Raw genomic sequence first — 13,965 nt, 5'->3', positions numbered from 1 at the left:
GTGTTGTCGTTTATTGTTCAGACAAATTCTTGACTTTTTTTTGGACTTGATATTATGACAAAACAAGCAGAACTATTACAGTTTAAGGAAATGGCTTTCGCTCCTGTTGCAGTCAAAACATAATATGATTTCTGCAATTATTGTACAGATTTTTCAACTGATTCATGGAGAACTTCAAACTCTCCAATGGGGAGGAGCCCACTCTGTGTTTGGAAACCACAGCTACAGACACCCAGAACAGATGGCCAGATTGAAAAAAAAGCACAAAACTATTCAGTGTTTGTTCACACTTTGAGGGGGTTTAGGGGATTACACCTCAAAATGCTGGCAGGGCTGGTTGGGTTGGCATCAGAGGTCAACAGGACAGAGACAAGGGGAGAACTGCAGCCCAGGCAAAATGTGAGGAATTACCTACGTATAGATTTATGGACAATAGTGCAATAGATAATAATAATCGATTAGCTTGATCTATATTATAAACCATGTCTAATATCAGTTAAATTACATAAATCATTAATTACAGTAAATGATTTATGTACAGTTCTCCATGTGGTTCTTTTAGAGATCCTCATTTTCCTGAGGGTGCTTCACAGGCAGAGCCAGCCTGAGGCATAAGCAAACTTAGCCACTTCAACCTGCAGAGGGCCACCAAGAGTCTTTGGATTCTTTGGTTTATTGATTGCATTGATTTATTAAGAACAAGGTAACTTCTAAAATCAATCCGTCATTTCCAAAATAGTGCAATTCAGCAGAAAATTAAACTTTGTCAACTTGTGAATGGATTTAATATGTAAATAAACTGACGAGCGTACGGTGTGAAGAATCTAAAGTTAAATTGAATGTTTTGTTGTTTTTTTTACCCAACAGAGAAATGGTGGATCAGACACTTCTTTTCCTTCACGTATGAAACATGTCCTCAGTGCATCAGTTGTTTTATATTTTTGTTTTCACAAACAGAATAAAGGTTTCATAAATCTTAAACTGTGTTTAACAGTCAGGGAAGAAAAAAAGTGGGGCTAAACAGATCGCAGGAAACGCCCCGATGAAACTGTGCTTTCATTTTATTTCCCATTGTCTAGGAAAAAAAGAGAAAAAAAACATTCTGCCTACAAAAATGTCTTTATTTTTCTCAAATCTTCTTCATGAAATGGATCGTCTAAATATTTAAGGATCATATCATTTCCCAGGAGAGCGGCTCCCTTCCACCAGCAGCTGGGGTTGGTTTTAATAATTAATGAAACAGAACATGTGATACTGTAATACCAACAGAGCCGACTGTAATAATTCAGATTGATGAACTTCATATCAGTTGATTGACAACCACAGAGGTAAACATTCTCCTCTCGCACATGTAGCTGGTCAGCTTGTTAAAGTCACTTTGCTGAATTACTACTGTTATTTAATTACAATGACAATTTATTATTTATATTGTCATTGGGCCATAGAGTAATGCCATAATGCTTTAATAATGGTGGTTCATATTAATTATTTCATATTTTACTGCTTTAAATTAGTTAAAAATGTTCCTGGATTACTTTACATTTCAATCTATTCACAATGTTCACTTGGAGGTAATAAAACGTATTTTTGTTTTTGCAATTTTTCTTTTGTAAGCAAGTCAAGGAGAGCATGGCTGCCATTTTTTTTCCCTCTAAGTAAGGGAACAAGTGCAGAGAGCCTACAGTCTGCGAGAAGCTGCAGAGATTGGATCTTTGTTTGTTGCTTCCCGAAACAAAGGAATAAACTGTAAGTTGTTGAGAAGCAGAATCAAGAGTTTCATTCAAGAGAAGTTGCCAAAACTTTTGTTGGATGGGTTGGTTTAAGTATGAAGGAACATAAACATTCAGCCTGATCCCTCTTTCATCCTCTTTGATCATCTGCTTGGTCACACACTGATGTGGGATGACAGACCCTTTTTCAGCTGGCATTTGTTCAGAGTCAGACAGTTTGGTTGTGTCGATCACTTTGTCAAGAATTATTTATCAAGAGCGAATTTGGCAAAGAATTCGCTCCGAACAATTATTGATGTTGGTTTGCCCAGGGCCCCAAACTGGCTAGGACCGCCCAAGTCCATATATATATATATATATATATATATATATATAACAAATCAACCAAACTCAGATTTATTTCAAGTTCACCGGATGTGAATTATCGCCACATGCAGGTCAAATGTTTGACTTTCAGCAAGTGAATGATGTAAATCTTATCTTTAAAAAAAAAAAAATCACTTCCAGCTCAGTCAGACACGAGAAAAGGACGGCGGTCGATCAGTTTGTTCGCGCTGACAGGTTTTGAATTTGTATAATTGAATTAAAGTCGCAGATGGATGGAGGGATGCAGGGATAGAGGGATAGAGAGAGGAGGAGCTGCTGACAGGTAGACGCGCTTCGTGCTCCTTCGTGATCCTCGTCCGGCTGCTGCCACACCGGAGATCCTCACCTCAGACAGGACAGGAAATCCTCCCCTCATCACATCTCAAATCATAATCTTGCTTTTTTCTCTCTCTCTCAACCCCCCTCATCTCTTCTGCTTTCGAGAAGATCTTTAAAAATGGCACCTCACGGATTAAAACCGCGCAAATCTCCATCGGACTCATCTTTGCCTGTGAATCTCTCTCTTTCTGGCTGAGCGTTCCTCCTCGTTTCTCCATTTTTTCCTCCTCCTCTCTCAGCTGCTCTTCTCAGGACAATCGAGGCGTTTTCTAACGCGGAGCAGGACGCGCAATATTTGGAATAACATCGCAACAAAATGCTTCTTTATGCCGCGCTCCCTTTTATCATAGTGTCTTAGGGTTTGGTTTTTGAACAGACAACTTGGAAATGGAGCCAGGGAAGGAGAAGGCATTCCCCATCAAAGAGGGGGTCAAACAGATCGCAGGAAAGGCCCTGGGAAAACTGTACAGGTAAGAGAAAGCAGTAATTTAATTTCATTTTATTCTTTCTTCTTTTTTTTTCTAAAAAAGAGAAAATTTTCCACAAACTCCTTCTCGTTCTTAAATCTTCTCACTCTGACAGCAGAGTCGTGTGGCCCGAATATTTAAGGGTCAGGTTATTTCCCAGGAGGACCCCCCATACACCCCCCCAACCTCCCTCCACCAGCAACTGGGGGGGTTAATAATTAATGAAGATAACGAGTCGTGACACAAAGTCCTGGAGAGATCTGTAAAAACCCACCAATCATTTCCCATCGATTCATTTCATCCAGTCATGACAGAAAGCGGGGAGAACAGTTTGTTGCTGATTCTTGCATATTTACAAAGCTTCACTTTTTTTCCCCCCTTTAAAAAACGGAGCGAAATTTTAAAGTATTTTAAAACAGAGCCCCCCACCCCACCCAAAAAAAAAAGAAGAAGCAGTGTCGCTGAATGAATCTGGTTTATTTCGCAGTTTTATTGGAACCTTTTGTCTCGTCGAAAATTCGCGTCGAAATTGTTGAATTTGAAGCTGCAGCGCGGAAACGTGACTCGTCGCCCAGAAAAAGGCCCGTTTCTCACCCACGAGGCCTTCACGGCCAACCGGGTCGCAGGAAATTAGACTTCAGGTTTTCTGTGGAGAAATTCATCGCGAGTAAAAGCAAAAGGCTAATTAAGAAAATAAATAAATAAATAGATGAATAATGAAAACGGTTGAATTGATCTTCAAACGAAGGATATTGATGATGATGATGCTGCATTGCGGTATGAAGGTCGGGATTTTTTTTCCCCCCCTTTCAGCGAGAAAACGGAAATAACGTTTTGATTTTTATGAAATGCATATTTTCTTTTGAGAGAAAAACGACAGTTTGTCTCCTTTTGATGCCTTAAGGATGCATAGAGAAAAGGTTTTATTTTCTTTTTTTTTCTCAATAAGTCAGCAAGAAAAAAAGCTTTTTAAATACCAAATTAAATGAAATGATAATAATAATAAATTCCAGTATTAGTCCTGTTCTTGATATCCTGTATTAATAAAGAAAATAAATAAAAAACAAAAAAACAAAGGCGCATATGTAACCTAAAAAACAACAACTAAACAGCTCATGCTGTTATATAATCGCCTTGCGGTGCAGGAGGCTGGAGAAGCGGCAGCAGACAGGTGAGGCCATCGAGCTGACGGAGGATGGGAGACCCAGAGAGGACCAGGAGCGCAAGGCTCCGCTGTGCGACTGCACCTGCTTCGGGCTTCCGCGCAGATACATCATCGCCATGCTGAGCGGGCTCGGCTTCTGCATCTCCTTCGGGATCCGCTGTAACCTGGGCGTGGCCATCGTCAGCATGGTGAACAACAGCACGATCCATCAGAACGGCAAGATCATCGTCAAAGAGGTGCAAACCCCGCCCTCCTCCACAGCAGGGGGCCCCTTCCTGTCCGATAGGTGATGGTGGGGCCAGAGCCTGCAGACCGTTCTTTTTATTTTATTTATCTAGCTGTCTGTTTTTTCTTCTTCTTCTTACTTTCAGTTCATGCTGAAAATAGAGAAATGTTTGTGTTGTCTTTGGTTTCTCCTATTTTTCTCTCACAAATAAAGCAAATGAAGGATTTCTCCTCTTTTTTAAATACTTACATGAAATGTAGAAAACGAACGGTGTTATTTTTACTATTATTTTTCTTTTTTGCCTTTATTTTTTTTAAGAAAGCACAATTCAACTGGGACCCGGAGACCGTGGGAATGATCCATGGCTCTTTCTTCTGGGGCTACATAGTAACTCAGATTCCAGGAGGCTATATTTCCTCCAGACTGGCTGCAAACAGGTAAAAACATGAACAATTTCAGGCTTCAGTTTCTTACCAGCTGCAGCCTTACTTTTAAAATGTTTGCATGTAATCAGTAACATTTGTTTTATCAAGTTGCATAAACTTTGGTTTGGGAATCTGGTATTTTTACTTAATAATTATGAGTAAAATAAATGCAAATTTATTACAGAAATCTCATCTAACTCAGAAGCTCTTCATTTTTACTAATTTGACATTCAATTAAAAAAATCATAGACTTACTGTTCAACACCAAAACAAGCAAAAATAAAGGTTGGTTAAAGCAACAATTTCAGTTCTTTTTTTTTTTTAAATGCATAAGAATTGTTACCAAATTATGCGGTTAGAGTTTAACCATTGCAAAACATCACCATTGAAAAACAAAAATGTGAAGATTGTAATGGATAACAATTTATAAATCCATTTTACGGTGTACTAAAAACAAAGAAAGACATGAATGTTGGGTTTGGAGCGAACCAGCAGAGGAACTGGGGATTTGGTTCATGGCCGCCAGGCGTGCCTCCTCATGTTAATGAGCTCCCATGGGACGGCCGTGTCTAATCCTTTATGTTGGGACGCATGGCAACCCTACCAGTCAAAGCTTTGTGTGAAATCTGTTTCTAGGTAATGATCGTAGTACAATCTCAGTGGCTGCATTATTATTTCACTGACGGTCCGGTTAGTCAGCTGTTTGCTGAAGGAATCGAACAAATCTGCAACAGGGATACATGACAAAAAAGATGAGGAAATAAAAAAATTATGTATAACAATTAAATGCATTTTTAGGAGAGTACGGCGTCTTTATTTGCTAATTTGATTTTGAATGGCTTGTTGAAATAAAATAAAGATTTTTAATGATCCTATGATGCCATCTGAGCTCTCTGATGTCTTTTGTTGTGGTGGCAACAGATAACAATATCATTATTTCTGTTGATTTTCAACTGACACATGTTCAGACGGTGTGCTGGTTTTATTTTTGCTTTTTAACCAGCTACAATGTTTTTGTCCAGGGTTTTCGGTGCTGCCATTGTCCTCACATCCATCCTGAACATGTTCATTCCCTCTGCCGCCCGTACGCACTACGGATGCGTAATTTGCTTAAGGATACTGCAAGGCTTGGTGGAGGTATTGACGCACAGTTTGTACATCTCTTTCTGACCTTTAAAGCTCTTTGAATTGTTGCCTCATTATCAGGACGGGAGCTTTCTCTGAACCTTGTAGTAAACCACGGAAACCTTCTGCTTTCTGTTTGAATTTGACTGTGGAATGAGTCCCATTGTGACGGAGCTCCATTCACGCTACTGTACACAGATTGATCAACAAACAGCATTGAAGCTATGAATAGCAGGGCTCGTGTCTAATGGTTTTCCATGCTGAAACAGCTGGAAACATGCTGAACAAAAGAGATAACAAAAACCACTTGATGCAGCTGCCTCTCTCGGCTCGAGAAGAGGCTTCATTTCAGGAGAGTGAGATGTGCTATTATCAGATTGAAGGTCAGCCTCTTTTGTCATGTTGAGCTGCACACTGTCATTTCAATAGCAGCTCATGAGCATTGAGGGAGAGCGAACTGCCTGTGTTCAACGCCACAACTTATTACCACAGATTAAGCATTAGCATTTCAGGCTGTCTCCCACTGCAAGCCCCAGCAATTTGTATCTATCAATGGTTGATTGTATGCCACTTAGTGTTTAATGAAGATTTAATGGGGACAATTCAGTTTATTTATTTATTTTATTCGTGAAATGGAGAGTCGACTTGAATTTGCACTGGATTATTAGTCCTGATTAGAAAGGTCGGCTCAAACGCATGTCAGTGTGTTTGTTATTAGCTTCAGTTTGCTCTGGAAGGCAACAAAAAAAAGAAAGAGTCTCACAGGGAGTAACTGAGTGAAGGTGTAAAAACAGTGTAGTTACAGTGCCTTGCCAAAATATTTGTACCTCTTGAACTTTTTAACCTATTGAACTTTTTAACCTTTTTAACTTTTTAACCTTTCTAACCTTCCAACTATAAGGCTTAATGTACTTTGTTTGGATTTTTGTGTTAGTACAAAGCAAAGGAGCCAATCATGTTGAAATGGGAGAAAAATAAGGCTTTTATTCACAAATAAAATCATTTTCCTTTTCATAATGCTCTGCATCATGTTGGTCTATCAAATCTTGATAAAATCCACTGAAGTTGTGGTGAAAACTTAAAATACGAAAACGGTTCAAGAGGTGTGAATACTTTTACTATGCACTGCAATAAAAAATAAAAAAAAAACATGCAAGAAATAATCCGACTTTGGTTTTATCACCTTGCAGGGAGTGACTTACCCAGCCTGCCATGGCATATGGAGTAAATGGGCCCCACCACTGGAAAGAAGTCGTCTGGCAACTCTCTCCTTTTGCGGTACAAAGCATTAACACTCACTGTTCGTAACTAAATCTGGATCGTTGGCTTCACACTGATTTCATCAGCACATCAACTCTGAGATGCAAATATGGATTTAGAATTACACGACATTGTTCCAGAAGACGTTTAGCTTGTTGTGTGTACAACCAACACTGGCAGGATCAAATTCTGCTTATTCATGACGTTGTGTCTCGTTCAGGATCGTACGCTGGTGCAGTGGTGGCCATGCCTTTGGCTGGGGTCCTGGTGCAGTACACAGGATGGTCTTCAGTCTTCTACGTGTACGGTGAGCGTCACTCTCACTGCAAACCTTTACCTGAATCATTACACCACTCATTGTTGAGTTCTGATGCAATATTTGGTGACAATTTATGGGTTCAATATTTCTTGACTTGAGGAAACATTGACTGCCGTTACATTTTGTTATTCATAACCCCTGTCAGTCCACCTGCGTTTCCAGTAATCTTCTTGTGTTCCGGTCAGGATCCTTTGGAATATTCTGGTACATGTTCTGGATTCTGGTGTCGTACGAGAGCCCGGCGGAGCACCCGACCATCACCGAAGAGGAGCGCCGCTACATTGAGGAGAGCATCGGTGAAAGTGCCCAGCTCATGGGCGCTACAGAAGTAAGTTCTGATCCGTTTGGAGTCACCGTTTCTGTGCGGGCCATTTCCAACGTGTGTTTGTTCTGATTCTGCAGAAATATAAGACCCCTTGGAGGAAGTTCTTCTCCTCCATGCCTGTCTATGCAATCATTGTGGCCAATTTCTGCAGGAGCTGGACTTTTTACCTGCTGCTCATCAGCCAGCCTGCATACTTTGAAGAAGTTTTTGGTTTTGAGATCAGCAAGGTAAACAACAACTCCTTTTTATATCAAAAGCTCTGAAAAATCATAAAAACACTTTTATTCTATCAAACATACCTCAAACTAAGATAAGTGTAAAGTCAAATTAGGAATTTACTCTTGATGATTGCCCTCCTATCTTTGTTGTAATTTTAAAAATATCTAGCATATATAAACATTTATTGGTAATAAATAAAAACTCATATGCAGCAGGACAATAAAAATAGCTCACATACAACTTATATTCTGTGAATGAGCTAGTTTCATCTACCTACTAATGTGCAGATATTTTGTCAATTTACACCAAATTCCATCCTGAGACAAAAAAAAAGTTTATCATGTCCAGCTAAAATGATTTAATTCATATTAAATCCTGGTTTATGCTAGTTGAAAAGCTAAAACTGCAGCCTCATTCTAGTTCTGCATTCAGTTCTCAACAGAATTCAGATGGAAGATTAGAGTAGAAAAGAAAATCTGCTGTAAAAAATGAACCATTGGAACCAGACTGAGAGAGCCGAGACCATCTGCCTCGACCGGCTGGACCGTGAGAGGACAGAACAGACTCCGTCTCATGGCAGAATGTGTAACCATCCCTTTCAAGTGCAAACCAGTGCAGAACCTCAACAAAGAATCAAAAACCTGGACAGCGACTACATTCATACTGAACTCTAGTCTAACGTTTAGATTGCAAAATAACCCCAGGCTGTAGATCTAAAAGCAGACTGATGGTGTGCTTGACGTTGCCAACATTACCAGAATACTGAGACGCATACTTAAATACTACATTCCCCACAATCCTTTGTCACCTGACTTTCTTCCCACTCAGTAAATCATACTATAATATCCTATGATTTTCACAAACTGTTAGTGAGAAATACATTTTTAGGTATTTTGCTTGGCAGGCCTGATTCTCAGTAATCTCCTTTAATTTATCCTCTTGAATCAAATTGTGCTTTTGCATGCTGTTTTAGATTGTGTTTTATTGAACAGGTACTTATTCAAATCAGCATTAAATGTGCAGAAGGTCAATATGGTCAATGTATGGTGAATATAAAACATAAACATTACTGTTAAAATGTCTCATATAATGCATTATATTAAAAAAAATAAAAACAAGAAAACAAGTTGATGCCATCTTAATGCAAGATCATTTTGATCCATATGAAAGCTGTGTGTTTAGCCAAAGGGAGAAAATTTATAGTTGTGCACATTTATGTCACCTGGATTGTTGTTGTTTCTTTCATTTTTGTCTTTCCGTCTAACTGATTTGTTGGTTTTTCAGTTGTGTTGTATGTCACATAAAAGGTGGAAAAGATAGTATTATATAAAGAAAAGACGCCCTTGGACTTGACTGTCTTCTGTGCATGTATATATATGTATTAAAAATATTTATCTATATTTTATTTCTGCATGGAGTTCCCTGTGCATTTTATTTGTTGTCTCATTTTGTAAATGGACACTAAAATGTTTGCCTAAAGGTATTTCAGTTTTAGTACATGTGAAAGCAAGCGGCAAAAAAAAAAAGTCATCTAAATTGGGTGTTTTATAATGGCTTCCTCTAAAATACGGCTACAGTTTGTGATTTGTTTCATTCCTTGATGAAAAGCAAAAACAATCCAGATGGCAGAATCCAAGTAATCGCACACCATCCTGACCTCTGCCCTGCATTGGGGATGTAAATCATAACTCACGTTACTATGTCAGGTGTAATTCAGGATCACAATGAGAATCCATTACTCTGGTGAGTTATTGCATCAGAGATTGAAATGCAGAAACATATTTGTTCTGACATAGCTGTGATGTTTCATTCTGGCTGCACCAGCTGCCTCAAAGAATCGTCTGATGTGTTTCCAGGTTGGAGCGGTGTCGGCTCTCCCTCACCTGGTCATGACCATCATTGTGCCTTTAGGAGGCCAGTTAGCAGACTACCTACGAACCCACAACATCATGTCCACCACTAACGTCCGTAAAATCATGAACTGTGGCGGTGAGGCTTCACTCTGACTCCTCTTCCTCCATTTTAATGTCTGAGTCTTTCTTCTGAGTTGTCCTGCGTCTTTCAGGGTTTGGTATGGAAGCAACGCTCCTATTAGTGGTTGGATACTCACACAGTAAAGGTGTGGCCATCTCTTTCTTGGTGCTGGCAGTGGGCTTTAGTGGATTTGCAATATCAGGTAAGTTTCTTAAAGAACAGATTATTTTTCATATTGTTTCTCACAGCGCTCAACACCGTCTCTGTCTCTGCTGCAGGGTTTAATGTGAACCATCTAGACATCGCTCCCCGCTATGCCAGCATCCTCATGGGCATTTCTAATGGTGTGGGAACTCTGTCGGGCATGGTCTGCCCACTCATTGTGGGAGCAATGACAAAGCACAAGGTGAATCTTTTTTTATGGGAATGGTGATGTAACAAACTGATGTTTCTCACCTCTGAAGGAACAAAATAGTGATTTCTTTTTAGCTCTAAAGATTGATTACTCATTATTTTGAAGGGCTAGTTTGAAGGGTTCACTAAAGCAAACAAAAATAACATTTTAACATAGCCTGCTATTTGTGGTATTGCTGCATTAACTTCAATAATACTCTTGAAGGATTTCAGGATTATTGATACCTATAATGTGATGGTTTATGAACTAAAACTTTATTGAAGTACCTTTTGATTCAGTTTCAGCATTCATTCTTGTTTACACTGAACACAGTGAATCTGATCAACATGATATAAAGTTCAGTTTTTCTAACTTTACTAATTGCTATCCCACTTACCTAAAGTCGTAGTGTCCAGGGATGTCATACAGATTTTACGCTACAATAGCATCATCTAGGAAAGGGCATTAAAATCTCTACAGTATTGTACTGATGCCACTGCATAGTGAAAACAATGACCAATATATCCAGAAACTACGTCAGAACTGAGTCAGTAAAAGAAAAAAAGGATGTTTCTTCAAAACTGTTGAAAAGACGAGGCAGAAACGGCTCGGGGATCCTGCGAAGAAGCTAACAGCAAAACTGAAGAAGCTGGAAGACTTCCCAACCAGTTCTGTTTCTGTTGGGGTAATCTCATGCATTACACGTAAGGCTGGAATAAAACCAATATCTTTTCTTCCTAAGAAAACATTTGAGCTTGGCCAAAATCTCAAAGAAAACTTATGTAGAGTCTGAATGAACCAACCATGAATCTTTGGGCTACAGTTTCATAAATTATGTTTGGTTGGCATAAAAATAATATTGAGTGGTAAAAAATTATAATGCTTTGGGTTTCCTTTCTTCACCTAATAGAAAGCTAAGGTGGGTGAAGTTATAAATAGCTCCAAATATCCAGTATTCTATATCAGTTTTGACCAAAAATCTGATAGAAAGCTAAAAAAAAAACTTTTTTTTGCCAAACCCGAGAGTCCAAGTATACATATAAATGAAAAGTAGAATGACTTAATATTGCTTTACAGTTGTTGATGGGAAGAAAATGAAAGTTTTGAAATGGCATAGTGAGAGTCCAGAAACAAATTTAGCAGAAGGGTTTTGGGTTCAGCTACGGAGAGCTGCAGGTGAAATAATGTTGTCACAATCTGAAAGATTTAGAGAACCTTTGCAACTTTTACTGACTGACATATTACCAACTTAAGATATCCAATTTCACTCTGAAATGTATTCAGAATTTTACACTGAATGCTGAAATTTTATCAAAAGTTGATTCAACAAAGTATCGATTTAAAGGTGTGCACAGTTATGAACCTTGGGATTATTGTATTTTTTTCCCTTTCCTACCAGATTTGTTTATTTATCAACAAAATAGTATTGCAGAAATGCGGCATTATAATGTGGAAAAGCTTTGACATGAATGACATATTGTTCATTCTGTTCATATCTTACCTTTTTCTGGTTCTAGACCCGCGAGGAGTGGCAGTATGTCTTCCTCATCGCCTCCCTTGTGCATTACGGAGGTGTGGTGTTCTATGGGATCTTTGCCTCTGGGGAGAAGCAGCCATGGGCCGACCCTGAGGAAACCAGTGAGGAGAAATGCGGCTTCATAGACGAGGACGAGCTGGCCGAGGAGACGGGTGACATTACGCAGAGCTACGGCGCCATGGCCGGCCCGGCCAAAAGCTACGGGGCAACGGCACAGCTCAACGGAGGCTGGGTGCAGGATTGGGACAAGACGGAGGAATACGTTCAGGAGCCGGCGGGAAAGATGTACACTCAGCGTGGCTACTCTTAAACCATACAGCTATGGTGAGCCTGCCTAAAAAAGAAAAACAGGCGCGCCATCGGCGATTGCACAAACGAGCATTGTATCAGATATCTAAACCCATTCTGTGTTCAAGTAGTTTCACATGAATTGTAAGGAAATAGTTTGCTCCAAACGAGAAATATCTTCATTAGGTTATTGTTTTTCATATGTGCATATCGTAGGGCTTCACAGAACATACGGAGAGCAGTTGCAAAGCAAACTGCAGGCGTATGCTAGGCACCCAAACCTCATTGATCTACTTGAACAACATGAGCCAGATGACACTGCAGACGACCATCGCGTAGGGTCTTTCTCTTAGATACTACTCTGATTGCACTGAAACTATAAGTGTTCTAAAAAGAAAACTCTACTACGTTTCAAATGTGTTTTATGTACTGTATAGATATTTACCTGTATACTGTTTCTGTGAGACTATCGTGGATTTTGGGTCATTGATCTGTGTAGACATTAAGTATATAAAAAGGCCATATTTTTCATGGACAGTACCTCCTCAGGGAGACGTCTGCTTGCAAAAAAGGTCTTCATCTTCTCCAGTGAGGCCTACAATACATTTACAAGACAAAAATAAGCGTGAGTGAAGCTGAATCGTAGCGTTTTAGTTTGTTTGTTGCATGAATTTGCTCAGATCAAAGTTTCAGATGCTTCACAGTCACTAATAGTTCTCATTTAGCCAACTGCTTAGCTCTTAGGTGGGTGTCTGCTGCCGTTATGGATAATATGACGAGTTCTCATGATCAGGTTGTGGTGAGAGACAAATCAAAAGGCAACTAACTGCTCAAAAAAAATGTTTCTTGATGTTTGGTGTGCACTGCAATAAATTCTCTGTACCAGCCATCCCATTCTGTTCTGTAACGTAACACAGGCTTGCCGTATGTAACTGTACTTCTTTTGAGTCACGTGACGATCAACATGAAGGTGTGTGTTTTAACAATTCTTCACTGTCTGGAGAAGCCAGCTTTATTGCTCTTTATGCAGATGACGTTGTTGCATTTTGACGGCGGGGAATGCAGTGCTGTGTGCGAACAGCGGAGTTGTTTGTGATCGCTTGATGTTCCTTGGTTGTTCTCACGGCCACCACGTGTACTTCTTGTGACACATTGATATTGTGACATTTGGGTGGACTACATGAACTATTAGATGGCTCTTCCACTTGACTTCATTCGCTGTTTAGACACTTTTCTTTGTTTTGCTTTATCAATCCTGCAAGGATGTATCAAAATATATGAATATTTAAGAATGTTTAAGATGACCAAAAGATGCTATTATGGCTTTGTGCCTGGAGTTTATGTAAACAGATAAATGTGATTTTATGGCTTCTATTATTGTGTTTAATGAAGATGTATGTTGGAGTCTAAAAGTGTTATACAAATATTCATATTTTCTAAAAAAAAAAAAAAAAAAACATAACGTAAGTCATATTTGGTTGTGTGTTTTGGTGATTTACTGTATCCTGCACAAACTGAAGACAATCTGTTTCACTAGTTAACCTTGTGCAAGCATCTCGTGCTCTTTCTATGTTTCTCATTAGTAAATCAATATAAGACCTCTCTGGAGAGTAGGACAGATTACTGGACTCAGTGGCCTTGCAGGAGGAGTCATTTTTGAAGCAAGCAGGCTTACCATCTGTAGAACAAGGAGCATCGTCTCTGCACTGCATTCTGGTTTGGATGTCCAGAGAAAAGCAGCTCCAGAGGCGTCATGTTGGTGCGCTGAACTGTGATCCTCAGCCACACCACAAATTCTCCTGAGTT

General features: G+C 39.4%; 1 protein-coding gene across 1 annotated transcript; it reads left to right on the top strand.

Annotated features, from left to right (window-relative positions):
* Positions 1 to 2,269: 2,269 nt before the first annotated feature.
* On the top strand, positions 2,270 to 13,531 carry slc17a6a (solute carrier family 17 member 6a). Its single transcript, XM_055046807.1, has 12 exons — positions 2,270 to 2,905; positions 4,048 to 4,303; positions 4,612 to 4,730; positions 5,741 to 5,855; positions 7,034 to 7,121; positions 7,324 to 7,410; positions 7,608 to 7,750; positions 7,825 to 7,974; positions 9,823 to 9,955; positions 10,032 to 10,142; positions 10,219 to 10,346; positions 11,852 to 13,531. Exons 1-12 carry the CDS (start codon positions 2,823 to 2,825, stop codon positions 12,179 to 12,181), a joined length of 1,743 nt encoding a protein of 580 aa, XP_054902782.1. The 5' UTR covers positions 2,270 to 2,822; the 3' UTR covers positions 12,182 to 13,531.
* The last annotated feature ends 434 nt before the right edge of the window (positions 13,532 to 13,965 follow it).

This window comes from Poeciliopsis prolifica, unplaced genomic scaffold, assembly GCF_027474105.1.
Source record: "Poeciliopsis prolifica strain line A6 unplaced genomic scaffold, Auburn_PproV2 SCAFFOLD001, whole genome shotgun sequence".
Taxonomy (NCBI): Eukaryota; Metazoa; Chordata; class Actinopteri; order Cyprinodontiformes; family Poeciliidae; genus Poeciliopsis; species Poeciliopsis prolifica.
The sequence above is the reverse complement of the archived record's forward strand: the minus strand, read 5'-3'. Positions and strand labels throughout refer to the sequence as shown.

Bases quoted from the DNA above. Each gene is read 5' to 3' on its own strand.
- slc17a6a (XM_055046807.1), top strand. From the start codon at position 2,823: ATGGAGCCAGGGAAGGAGAAGGCATTCCCCATCAAAGAGGGGGTCAAA. The intron at 4,304-4,611 runs GTGCAAACCCCG...ATTTTTTTTAAG, and splicing joins GCAAGATCATCGTCAAAGAG to AAAGCACAATTCAACTGGGA. The intron at 7,122-7,323 runs GTACAAAGCATT...TGTCTCGTTCAG, and splicing joins GGCAACTCTCTCCTTTTGCG to GATCGTACGCTGGTGCAGTG.